The sequence below is a fragment of the Zootoca vivipara genome, chromosome 6, assembly GCF_965207765.1.
Source record: "Zootoca vivipara chromosome 6, rZooViv2.hap1.1, whole genome shotgun sequence".
Classification (NCBI taxonomy): Eukaryota; Metazoa; Chordata; class Lepidosauria; order Squamata; family Lacertidae; genus Zootoca; species Zootoca vivipara.
Genome location: NC_142589.1, coordinates 70,437,111 through 70,449,551, shown reverse-complemented (window position 1 = coordinate 70,449,551; position 12,441 = coordinate 70,437,111). Strand labels below are relative to the sequence as shown.

At 41.0% G+C, this 12,441-nt stretch overlaps 1 protein-coding gene across 6 annotated transcripts in view; it reads left to right on the top strand.

Annotated features, from left to right (window-relative positions):
- LOC148685409 (uncharacterized) overlaps nt 1–12,441 on the top strand; it is an 85,157-nt gene that overhangs the window by 72,131 nt on the left and 585 nt on the right. For 2 of the 6 annotated variants that reach the window (XM_088672538.1, XM_088672537.1), the window contains exons 22-24: nt 6,219–6,245; nt 9,197–9,247; nt 11,254–11,271. In XM_088672538.1, coding sequence (XP_088528664.1) covers nt 6,219–6,245; nt 9,197–9,247; nt 11,254–11,271 — 96 coding nt within the window. Of the gene's footprint in view, nt 1–6,218; nt 6,246–9,196; nt 9,248–11,253; nt 11,272–12,236; nt 12,246–12,441 lie in introns of all 6 variants that reach the window. The other 4 variants (XM_088672541.1, XM_088672540.1, XM_088672539.1 and 1 more) reach the window with 3 other exon arrangements.

The window sequence follows — 12,441 nt, the reverse complement described above, 5'->3', positions numbered from 1 at the left end:
CCCAGGGTGAGTCACACCATTTAAGATAGAGCTTAAGATACGTTAAAAAGCAGTTTAATTGGCTTTGGCTACAGTGCAGAAGTTTCTGTTCTTAAAGACGAACTAAGTTTTTATTTTGGTATGAGCTTTCGTGTGCATGCACACTTCTTCAGATGAAGAAATCCCTCTGAAACCCTGGTTGCTAGGCGACGAGAACGATAAGCAATTGACAGGCAATTGACCTGCAGGCTCAGACAATGATAACTATTAAGAGCAATTTAGGTGGCTGGGCAAAAGGACAACAGAGCAGGCAAGATAAAGTCACAATAAAGCTAACTACTGTACTTGCCCCAACGAGTTAGGCTGACCTTCACTGGCCGAAGATGGGGGGGGGGAAGCTCCACTCCCACAAAGACAACTAAAATAAAGTAAAATAAAACAGCCGTGCAGCCGGGACACGCTTCCCTCAGCCACACACACGCCCCCCAAAGATATGTTATTAATCCCAACAGAGGCAAAGACGGGGAGTGAGGAGTAAGGGGGGAGGAGCCAAGCAGCAGCAGGAAGGGGGAAAATGCTCCCAGATGCAGGAAGGGAAAAACGCTCAGCCACGCTCCCAGATGCACCCCTCCCCACCAAAAGCCTTTGCTAAACTGTAAAGCAGTTAAAAGGCAGAACATGCCCAATTAGGAAGTAATCAGCAAAGAAAAAAGCCTCCTCCGAAACAAGACACACACCCCCCGCAGGTACAAGCCCTGATCCCCTAACGTTACCACTCCCAGGGAGAAGGAACCTATTCCGCTTCTGTGGACAAGCCAGGAAAAGCCGAAAGGGGCGAGCCCAAGGTAGTCACCTGAGTGAAGGAGGACTGGAGGCAATAAGGAAGGATGGTTTAGGGCTGCTGCCAGCTGTTTGAATGCAACTAGCCCCCGCCCCCGAGCCAGCCCTATTGGCTGGGTACAGTAGGCAGGGCGTGGCAGCTGGGACGGCTAAGGCAAGGAGCCGATAGCCCCCTTGCCGACGCAGGGAACCGGCTCCCGCTCACAACTCCTCCCCTTTGAGAGGCTTTGCCGGAGAGACAGCCAGGGAGAGAGCGGGGAGGAGGACGGGGAGCCGCTTTTGCCACACTTATTTTTTGCTTCTGGGGGGGCGTGGCCCCCCTCTAGGGAGGGGCAGCGGCCCCTCCCTGCCACAGGCTGGGTACGCCCTTGCATAGTAGTAGCATGGTTGCAATCCTTGAAGGCACTTAAAACACACACAGTAAGTGTGAGTATTTTATATTACTTTAAATTAGGAAGAGGGAAATATCTTCCATCTTTGAAAGTATTTAACACAGAGAAACAGAGAGAGATTAAATGTGACTGTGGCTTTAACATAAGGTGTAGTTTGTCCAGGAACAGCAACATAACAGGTGAAGGGTGAGTAGCAATGGCTGCAAAATTCAAACCAGTCAAAACTGTAGAAGTTGCCAGGTTAGTAGGACGTTCAGTCAACAATGCCTTCTAAACACTAAAGAAATTTGACATGAGTGAAACCTATATACAACAGGCAGCAAGTCCACATTTGCCAGTGTGAAATAATCAAAATGTTCACTATATTTATCATGTTCTTAAAACATGATGGACTAACTTATTTCGTTATCTTCTTTGGGGCCCTCTTGGCGGAAGTGTGAGTATTGGAGATCCTTCCTTGCTCTTCCACTTCCTTGCTCTTAATCTTGGTGCTTCAGAGACAAATGATCGAAGTGATATGCTATTTGATACATATTTTTGATAGATTGTTAACTGTGCCTATATTATGGATAACAATGAGACAGTTTTCAGTATAATGCGAGCAGATACTGCTGCCTCCAGGAACTGCAGTTTGCAGGACAGCCTGGGGAGACAGAAATCTAGATTTCTAGGGGGAATTGTGGACTCTTCAATTTCACCTTAATGTACTAAGTGCACATCAATGGGAACTCAGGTTTCTTCCCTGTACAGGTAACTCACAACTTTACTTGTGCACATTCAGCTTTACACACTTTGTTGAAAAGTAAATAAATAAGGGGGTGGGCAGCAGTGCCTCAGGTGCAGGCTACTTAAATGGGCATTGGCAGGTACAAGGGAAGCCCACCGTCGGCTCCGCCCCCTGGAACAGCCCAAGTCCCAGCCTGCATCCCCATAACCCTAATGTATGTTGACAGTTGGCTGTAATATAGAGATTTGAACAGAAACAGAAGCAAATAAAATGTGTTTCTCCTGTAATATTTATTTCTATTCACATCCCATTACTGAGTATAACAATCTCATCTTTTCTGTATTTTATTTGAATATATTTGATGATAATATATATGAAAAACTAAAAAGCAAAAAACTAAAAAAACCCACTCTTGTTTCCCTTTGTAAAATTCAGCTTTACTTACTTGGCAAAATGTAAATAAATAAGGGGTGGAGGGGTTGTTGTTTTGGGGGGGGGGACTTTGGCAACCCCACTTTGGGAGAGTGTTTGGAGGTGGCAGGGAGAATGTGTTTTGACTATACACGATTATAGCTTTATACGTTGTCCATGGAACATAACCCTCATGTATGTTGACAGTTGGCTGTAATATAGAGATTTGAACAGAAACAGAAGCAAATAAAATGTGTTTCTCCTATAATATACTCAGTAATGGGATGTGAATAGAAATAATTAACAATCTGATCTTTTCTGTATTTTCTTTGAATATATTTGATGATAAAATATATGAAAAAAAAAACTAAAAACAACAACCCACTATTGTTTCCCTTTGTAAAACAACAACAACAGAGGAAGAAGAGATCTCCAGTAAGTATCGAATCCTCATTGTGACTTTTCAATTGAAATGTTTATTTATTTATTTTGTAACATTTAGTTGTGTGGTAGTTTCCTGCTTGATTCTGGGAATCAGAAACTAACTGAAAAAGCACCTGAATCGGTAGAATCTATTCTGGGCCCAGTCATTATACTGTTCTTTGGGGAGGTGTTTTTGGGGGGCAGTGGGGTCCTGTCCTTTAGGAATTTTTTTATACTGGAACAAATCAATATTTTGAATGGAGGCTGGGAATAAATTCTAGTTATTTCCTGAAAGAGACCTTTCAAATGTTATGTCCCTCTCCTATCCCTTTGTCCCTGTGAGTTGGTTTTGTCTGGTATCCTCTCCTTTGGGAAAATGAGGATCTGAGAAAAACCAGAAGGGACATATTTGACCATCCCCAGTCGGATGGCAACTGTGAAGCACATCTAACTGAAGCACTTGGGATCCAACCTAAAATAGGTGCCTCAGGATGGCTAAGAAGTAATGTAAGAAGAATAGTCATTGAAACCAAGAAAGCATACAAAGCAACACCCCTGCAAACCACCAGCAATGACAGGCATGGGAGAAATATCACTTGTCTAATACTGAAATGTACACTTAAACTTTGTTGGGTTTAGCTGATGCCCAAGAGATGGAACTCTTCCTTGAGTGAGTTCCATAACCTGAGCAGAGCCACCAAAAAGGCCCTATCATCCATGCTCACCATACATACCACAGTGGGTGATGGGTATTCACATTTATTCCTGTGTGCTCCACCCCAAATAAGACCACTCAGTACAGGGCCTGAACTCTTTCTCTCTTGATATGCTTGTGGGGAGAGTTGATCTCCTTGGCATCCTCTTTTTCTTCAGTTCAGAACATTGTTGTAGTGGAAGTGAAAATCCAGAAGGTTTGTTTTTAAGAAAAATTAGGGGAGCAGGATCTGGCTGGCAAATAGTATACCCAAATGAACACCCCAATGATTTTTCTGAAAAAGGTTTTCAGATTTTCCGCATTATACCCCACCTCCACTATTTCCTTCTCTTTGCAATTTGGTCGGCCTCCTCTCCTTTGTTACGGAATTCCTCTGTAAAGAAAAATGACTAATATGGAGGCAGCTGTGAAGCACATGAGACTGAATCAGTTCAGGTCGCTTTTCCTCCCTCTTCCGATGTTTCCTTGATGAAAAGGGGAACCCATATCTGAGGACCTAAATATGTGTTACATGACATTTCAACATGTTAAGCCGTTAAGAGAACATGACAGACTAACAAGTTGAATTTCCTTTTCAATTTAGCTTCTGGGAGAAGCTGTTAAGGTGAGTATTGAGAAATCTTCATGCCCTATGATTTGTAGTGGGAGGGAGAAGGTCTTCTGTTGCTCATAGGATGATCCCACTGAGGGGAAAATTCACTACACTGTAATGTTTTCCATTTGTGAAAGGCAGGCATTATAACTCAATGATGTTTGAATTCCAAACCAAGGAATTATAAAACTTAGGCTCATTAATAACTGATATCATCCTCCTGGTTGGCAACCAGTATAGCAGAATGTCCATGCAATTTCATGAAAATATTTTCAAATTTTTACATGATTTACTTTCTTCTTCCTTTTACAATTTTTTTTACAAATTTTCCAGTATTACTTTGTCTTTGCACATTGAACTGTTTACTGTTTTTTATCTAATCTTCTAACCCTAATGGAAAAGGAGAGTAAATTCCACACCAAATTTATAAGCCTGGTTATTAGAGAGGCCTTCCTTCCATACTGTATGTAGTTTACTATAGAAGGAACCTTTGTTTGGCTGAGTTATCTCTTCTCTTCATAGTAGTGTTCAATCCTTGTGTGGTTAGAGTCAGTCTACATTTCCAGAAATAATATATTGGAAAGTTTGGTACAAAAAAAAACAAGCTTGACCACATTTTTCTTAGAGGTTCTGGTATCTCTTTGGATCTTATTATGCAGTTTCTGAAAATATGGGGAAATGCTCCCTTTTTAATGCTGAGGTCTCCTACTTCAGACACTTCAGTGATGGTTGAGGTGTTAAGTAAAGACTAGATAATAAATTAAATTTTAGGCTGATTTTAAATTGCTTTATTGAAACCCCCCCCCCAGTCCTGGGCTCTATTTACATGTCCTTTTGGGGGGCAGCTCATCCCCTTCTCTTCAGAAACTTGTTCTACTGGAGATACAAATCTAGGGTTTTAAATAAAGGTGTTTTTTTAAGGAAAGGTCTGTAAGTAGGAGCTGGCAGGTAACTAGTATAGCTAAACCTCCAGGCAGTTTCATGAAAACACTTTCAAATTTTTCATCTTATGCCCCATCTCCACTAATACTTTATCTTTGCATGTTGGACAGTCAACTCTCCATCTCCTATTCTAACCCTAATGGAAGAGGAGAGTAAATTTCACACCAAATTTATAAGCCTGGTTATTAGAGAGGCCTTCCTTCCATAACTCAGGAAATAAAATTGGCTAAAATGAATGCAGCTGCTCAGCATGTGAGAGTGAATCAGTTTCCTTTGGTTTCCCTGCAAATTCTCATTTTCCTACATGAAGTGGGAAAATCTCTGACTGAGGATAAGACTATGTTGTGTGGCATACTTGTGACTGGATCTCCCACAATGCCATTTGCTAATCAGTCCAATTTGTTGTTCAATTTAGAATCTTGGTGTTTCTGAATTAGTGGATGTGAGTATTGTGGAACTTTTATGTATTTATTGTATGCAATTTTTGTATGCAATACAATAAATTCTTATTGTATGGTCGGCAGTGAAGGTGGGAAAGAGGGAGGGCTTTTGTGCCTCAAAATATAATATCACTGCCAGGGGATAAAATGACGAACAATCTGTTCTCCAGTTCAAAGTAGCTTACTATAGAAGGAACCTTTCTTTGACTGAATTCCTGCTTGAGAATATGAGGGTGAAACTATGTGTTAGGTGGCATACCTGGGACTGGATATTTCACCGTACCATTGGCGGAATTGTATGGAATTACCCAGGAAAGGAGATTGGCTAAAATGAAGACATGCGAGACTGCCTTTAGATCCGTTTGCTTATTTATTGTGATCTTTCCCTCAGGAAAAGATCCTGCCTGAGGATGAAACTATGTGCCATGCACCATTTCAGTGTCTCTATCTCCCACCATGCCATTTTCCACTGTAGGCTTTGAAACATCAAATATCCATATAGCTTCATTTCATGCTATGATATGATCCTCCATATGTGCAAGAACTAGAAAGAGGGGAAAAAACAGGAGGCCCCTGCAAGTCTCCCTTCTTCAATTTCTGTATCCGTAAACTGGACTTTGGCAAGAATACCTTTACATAGAGTTCTGTGTACTCGTGGCTCTTCTGAAAAGACAATTGTCCTCTGTAAAGTAGCACAAATTATAAGGTGTCCAAATAACATGAATGTCTCATAAATTCGATTTACTTTTCTATTTAGAATCTTGATGTGGAAGAAACGTTGAAAGTGAGTATTGTGAAACCTTTGTGTGATTACTATATGGTCTGTAGTAGTAATATGGGAGGAAGGGAGGGAAGGAAGGAGGACTTTCCAAGCAAGGTCATACAAATATTCCCAATTTTTACATGTATGCCCCTTTTCCACTATTACTTTGTCTTTGCAAGTTGGACAGTCTGCTCTCCTTTATCTGCTCTTCTAACCTTAATGAATGGGAGAGTGAACTCCACACCAAATTTATCAGCCTGGCTGTTAGAGAGGGACACTCCTTTCCAGAAGGTATGGAATAATTCAAGAAAGGAAATTGGCAAAAATGAAGGCAACTGTACAACGCATGAGACTGAATCAGTTTCCGTTGGTTTGCCTTTATATTCTGATCTTTGCGACATGAAATGGTAGAATTCCTGCTTGAGAATGAAACTATGTGTTAGGTGACATACCTGGGACTGGATACAGTGGTACATCGACTTACGAATGACTCGAAAACTGATTTTTTTCGACTTACGAATGGGGGTAATGGCCGCACGCTCACGAATGTCTCGATGTCTGAAAGGAAACCACGGCGGTTTTAGAAAATGATTTTTTGAGTTACGGATTTTTAGATAGGTTTGCTTCGACTTACATATTTTTCCGTTTACAATGCATTCTTATGGGAAATCGCGCTTCCAATGGCGTTTTTCAACTCGGAACGGATTAAATTCGTAAGTCAAGGCACCACTGTATTTCACCATACCATTTGCTAATCAGTTTGATTTGCTTTTCTGTTTAGGGTCTTGATGTGAATGCAGCCATGAATGTATTGTGATTCTTGAGTGTGTTCCCTATATGATGTATAGCAGAAAAGTGGAAGGGAGATGGGGAGGAAAGGAAAAGTTATTCTCTGTCACAATATATAACTTCAGCCAGGGAAGAATTCACAGAGCTAAAATGCTTGCCATTTCCAAAGCTATGGATTTATTTTTTAAGCATTCAGATCTAATCTGCTGCCCCTTGCAGGTCTCCTGTCTTACATTTCTGTTTCCTTAAATGCTGGACCTTGGCCAGATATGAATGTCTAGTAAATTCAATTTCCTTTTGTTTTTTAAAAAATAATTTTTATTGAATTTTACATACAGAGAAAAAAGAAAAAAAGAGAAAAAAGAAAAATTAAAAAAATCAAAAAGAAAATACAAAAAACTAAAAACTAAAAATGACAATGCTATCACATCTTATTTCTTCGAACTTCTTCACTTCCCCTTCTTACAGTCCTTATTAATAATTAACTCTTACCACTTCCAAATCTTAACTAGACATCATAGACTTACATCTTATCTCCCATTTCATAACCTTATTCTTAAATAATTCTTATTCATTTTATATAGAAGAGTGAAGGAAAATAGAGAGAGAAAAAAACCCAAAATAAAAATAAAAAGACATAATACATAATCATATTTTCTAATTTCTAATCAAAACATTTCGGACTTCCTCATTTCCCCTTCTTGAGTTCCTTATTAGTCACTAATTATTGCAGTTTCCAAATCTAAGATTACCTTCTTCCTTCCAATTTACAACTTCTTTTGAATCATTTACCCTTCATACTTCTCTTTACCTTTATTACCCAATATTCTCTACCCTTTTACCCAAAAATATTCATAATTATTTTTCAAAATCTTTCCCCCCTTTTTTATTCCCGCCCTCAAAACTAAATCTATCCCTTTTCCTTTGAATCAATGTCTCCAGAGATTTCAGCCAGCTCCTTGATGCATTCCGAGTTCAAACCGTGTTTTATCCACCTAAAAAAATCTTCTCAGTTCCTCCTTACCCCACTTATGCTCTGTCCCAATCTAAATTTTGCTCAACCCTTTCCCTCCCCTGCTGTATTCCCAACATCTTATCTTCAATCTCATTCTCTTTCTGCCCCCCACCTGCTTCCTTCTCCCCCTCTCTCACTGGGGTAACAACCTTTTTGTTTTTCCCCTTTTGGGGGGGCTTTTGGATCGAGTCCCTTCCCTGTTCCACCCCTCCCACCGGTGAAACAGTGATTTCTTCTTCATCCTCTTCTGTCTCAAAAATCAGTCCTGTTGAATCAGCTGTCTTCTCTCCCGTGGTTATTGTGTTTCCTTCAGGATTGCGGTTCTCCTCTATCGTTTCCAGAATTTTCCCTAAAGTCAGATCACAGCATGCGTCTTCTTCTAGTCCTTCCCATAGTCCTTCTTCCTCTTCTTCCTCTTCTTCCTCTCTAAATTTATATGGATCATCTGTATTAAAATTCATTTCTGTTGGATCATCCGTCCTCTCATCCATACTTGTTGCAACACCTTTAGGATTCCAAATCTCCTCAGTCATTTCCAGAATTGTTATCAAAATCAAGTCCCACTGTATGCCATTCCTCTCACAGTCCAGAACCTTCTCTTCCTTCCTGTTGATGCTTTCTGCCTCCATAATTGTGGCAGAGCAGGAAGTGGTATTGTTGTTGTCCTTATTTAATATTTTCCAAATATAAAAAGAATAAAGTCCCATCTGAACTGGATCCAACCTCTATTTCTTTACTTTTTCTTTTGTTATTCAGTCTCCAATTGAACACTGAGTAGCCTTAAAGTCTATTTTTTAAAACTTCCTCTTTTACTTGTCTGCGGCTCTCAGTCTCAGTCTCATTCAAGCAGTTGCATTCCTTTCTATTGTGACATCATAAAGGCGGCTAGCCGATCCTTCCTTTGACCCGACTCCAAGTTCACGGGGGGTTTCCCCTTGTCAAATCACAGTCTTTTGCAGAGATTTATAGACACTTTATCTTTTTCCCTTATTCTGCATCAGGAAAAAGTTCTTAAAAGCAAATTTCTGGGCTTTCCCCAGCTTTACTGCATCGTCCATTACTCAATGGGGGGGGGGCTGACTTCCCTTTTAAGCCTCCTCCCAGCGCCAATTGTCCAGTCCAAATCACAAATTTTTAACTTACTTGATCCAATTCTCTTCTTTTTAAGGGAAGAATCCACCGCTTGCAGGCTGTAGGCTTGGAGCTTTGCTTCTTGGAGGTAACGTTGGTGCTCAAAATGGCTCCCGCAATTGCGAATCCGCTGGCTCTCGGGGCTCTTGCGAGCTTACCGGGCAGCAGAGGAGTCGCTCCTGGAGCTCCGCCGAGCTTTTTGCCCCGGGATGCTCTACCCAGGGTTCCACGGGGGTCCGCGTCGCCCCCGCGGAATCCCCCCCTGCAAGCCAGAAACCTCGGAGCTCGAGGTTTCTGTGCCTCTCAGCCAGCGCGGCAGACCACTGCAGTACACTGATGTTAGTTTGCTTGTCTTCCCAAGTGATGTGTAAAAATTTTGGAGACACCGTAGTGATACAGGACGTGAGCCTGAATCAGTTCTGATTGGTTTGCCTGTATATTCTGATCTTTCCTACATGAAAATGAGGAATCCTTGTCAGTGGATGAAATTTGGTCATTCCATGTCAAGTGATCCAACTTTTTTACTTCATGTCTTCCAATTTTGTTAATATTTTGTACACTTGTTGAATGATCCAAAATAAGTTAAAGCTAAAATTTTAATTTTTCATCTCAGTCCGTTTGTGAGTTATGAGGTTTTGAAATTTTGAAAACATGCCAAACTACACAAACACCTTAAAAGTTCAGCCCAGAATTGAGATACATCAAAACTAAAAGAGACAGCATGGTGTAGTGGTTAAGAGTGGCAGTCTCGTAATCTGGAGAACCGGGTTTGCATCTTTGCTCCTCCGCATGCAGCTGCTGGGTGACGTTGGGCTAGTCACACTTCTTTTAAGTCTCTCAGCCCTACTCACCTCACAGAGTGTTTGTTGTGGGGGAGGAAGGGAAAGGAGAATGTTAGGCGCTTTGAGATCCAGTGTAGTGATAAAGCGGGATATCAAATCCAAACTCTTCTAAAAACACTAACAGCTTCAGAACACCATGGGTTTTAAGCATATCATATGTCTTATGATAGGATCTAGGTGGCGCTGTGAGTTAAACCACAAAGCCTAGGGCTTACTGATCAGAAGGTCAGCGGTTCGAATCCCTGCAACGGGGTGAGCTACTGTTGCTCGGTCCCAGCTCCTGGCTACCTAGTAGATAAATAGGTACCGCTACAGTAGGGAGGGAAAAGGCCTTTTCGTGTGCTGCTCTGGTTCACCAGAAGTGGCTTAGTCATGCTGGCCACATGACCTGAAAGCTGTACACCAGCTCCCTCGGCCAATAACGCGAGATGAGCGCCACAACCCCAGAGTCGGTCACGACTGGACCTAAAGGTCAGGGGTCCCTTTACCTTTACCTATGTCTTATGATGTACATATCTTAGAGTTTCAATTTAATTTACAAACTCGAATATTTTAAAAAGTGATTAGAAATTATTATGGTTACAGATTTCCAAAAATGTTTTTATTTAATATTTCTAAGAGCTGCTTGCAATCTTTCATCTTGGGATCTCAATGGGATCACATTAAAAATATATATTTTGTCCGTACATATCCATCTTATCCACCTTATGGGGTTCTATGGAGTTCTATTTAGGATAAATGGGTCTTGAAGTAAAATATAACAGAATAAACAAGAGCTCAAACTACAATAGCAGTTCCTTCAGGCATTTCTTTATCTGTCAGTCACCCAGGGGCATGGCTTACAGCATTTAAGCAGCCACGCGGCCGGGTTGTTCTCCATCTTGGTTCCTGCCTTAGTACATCAACAGGGCTCCCCCTACTGGTAGTTGACCTTTCCTGGACTACCTGCATGGCACTGAGCAGGAGTCAGATATAGTTGGTTCAATTCCAGCGCCTAAACCAATACCCCTCACTTTCTGTAACCAATAAAGTTGTGGACTTTATTAGCCCATTAACCTAAAATACTGGTGTCCATGTGCTTTATTATTCAATAAATGGGGGAGGGCTCGGGACCTTGACATGCAATGCAGCATATGGAAATAAGGGGCAATGCTGCCTATTGGATGTTGAGGTCCTCTCCCTTATACACCTCAGTGATGTATCCTTGAGCTGCTCAGGAAGGACTAACTACATACACACTTCTATATTTCAGGATGTTGTTGGTGCAGTTGTGAGTATTGCTAATACTTTTAAATGAGCAATATTTTGGTTTACAAAGAGAGGGGCATTATTACTATTATTAATATTATTTAACTAGATGATACCCAGTAGCTTCTGTTTCATTTGTGTGTAATCTTTGCTTGTGGTCCTAGTGACATTAGTGCAGTCTGAGTAATAGAAGTACTATGGTTCTCCAAGTGGAAATGGAGAGCAGCAATAGGTTGAGCCTCTGCATAAAGTTGTTAACCCCATTCCCACCCCCTAGTGCTGCATTTCATGTGGGGACCCCAAATGCTCCCCCCTCGGAATAGTGCCTCATTTTCCCCCCAACAAGGCTGGAAGGCAGGGAAAATAGCACTAAGCATGAAATGCAAATCTTACCCCCTAGGGACAAGGGAGGCGCACTTGGGGAAAGGAGTGGTATTTAAGAATCTATTTAACCTTCTGATATATTACATGGCTGAGTTTTTTACCACAAGCCTAGAATGGAAAACGGACAAATGTGCAGAAAATGCAAACATGGTCACCCTAAGACTGGTGCCTCATTATTTGCGTTTTTCTCTTGTATTTACATCTTGTGGCCCACCATGAGATCTTCTGATTAAGGGCAGTATATAACAAATATATAAAAATATATAACCGTAAGGAACATTTTACAGTAGCTATGAGCCTACAAAAGCCTGCTTCAGTGTGGAAATGGTTGCCTTCCTTGGACTTTTTACTCAGAGGAGACCCACTGAAATTAATGGCCCAAGTTAGTCATGTCCATTAATTTCAGTCGGTCTGCTATGAGTAAAATATATATTTCTCAGTGATAAGCAAATCTTTGTGCTGGGTAGCCTCTCTTTCCTTTCAATGAAATTGTCTGTTTGCAAAGTCATTTAGTGACCTGTAGTGACTTACTGAGTACCTTAAGGAAACAGAGAAATAACTTGTGTCTTTTGCTTCTTTTTCAACAACAATCTACCTGACCAGTAAAGAATTGTAAGTATTTCTATGTACATAGTCTATATATGGTTCATCTGTGTCATTAGTAATATCCTGGTGGGACTGAAATACTTCAGGGGGAAGGATTACCTTTCTCTGAGAGCCTCCTATGTGTAAAATATTTTCTGGTCTGTAGAGAAGCTATCATATTAGGGGGTGTTATGGGCACCCTTTCACCGCTGAATATGCTTTG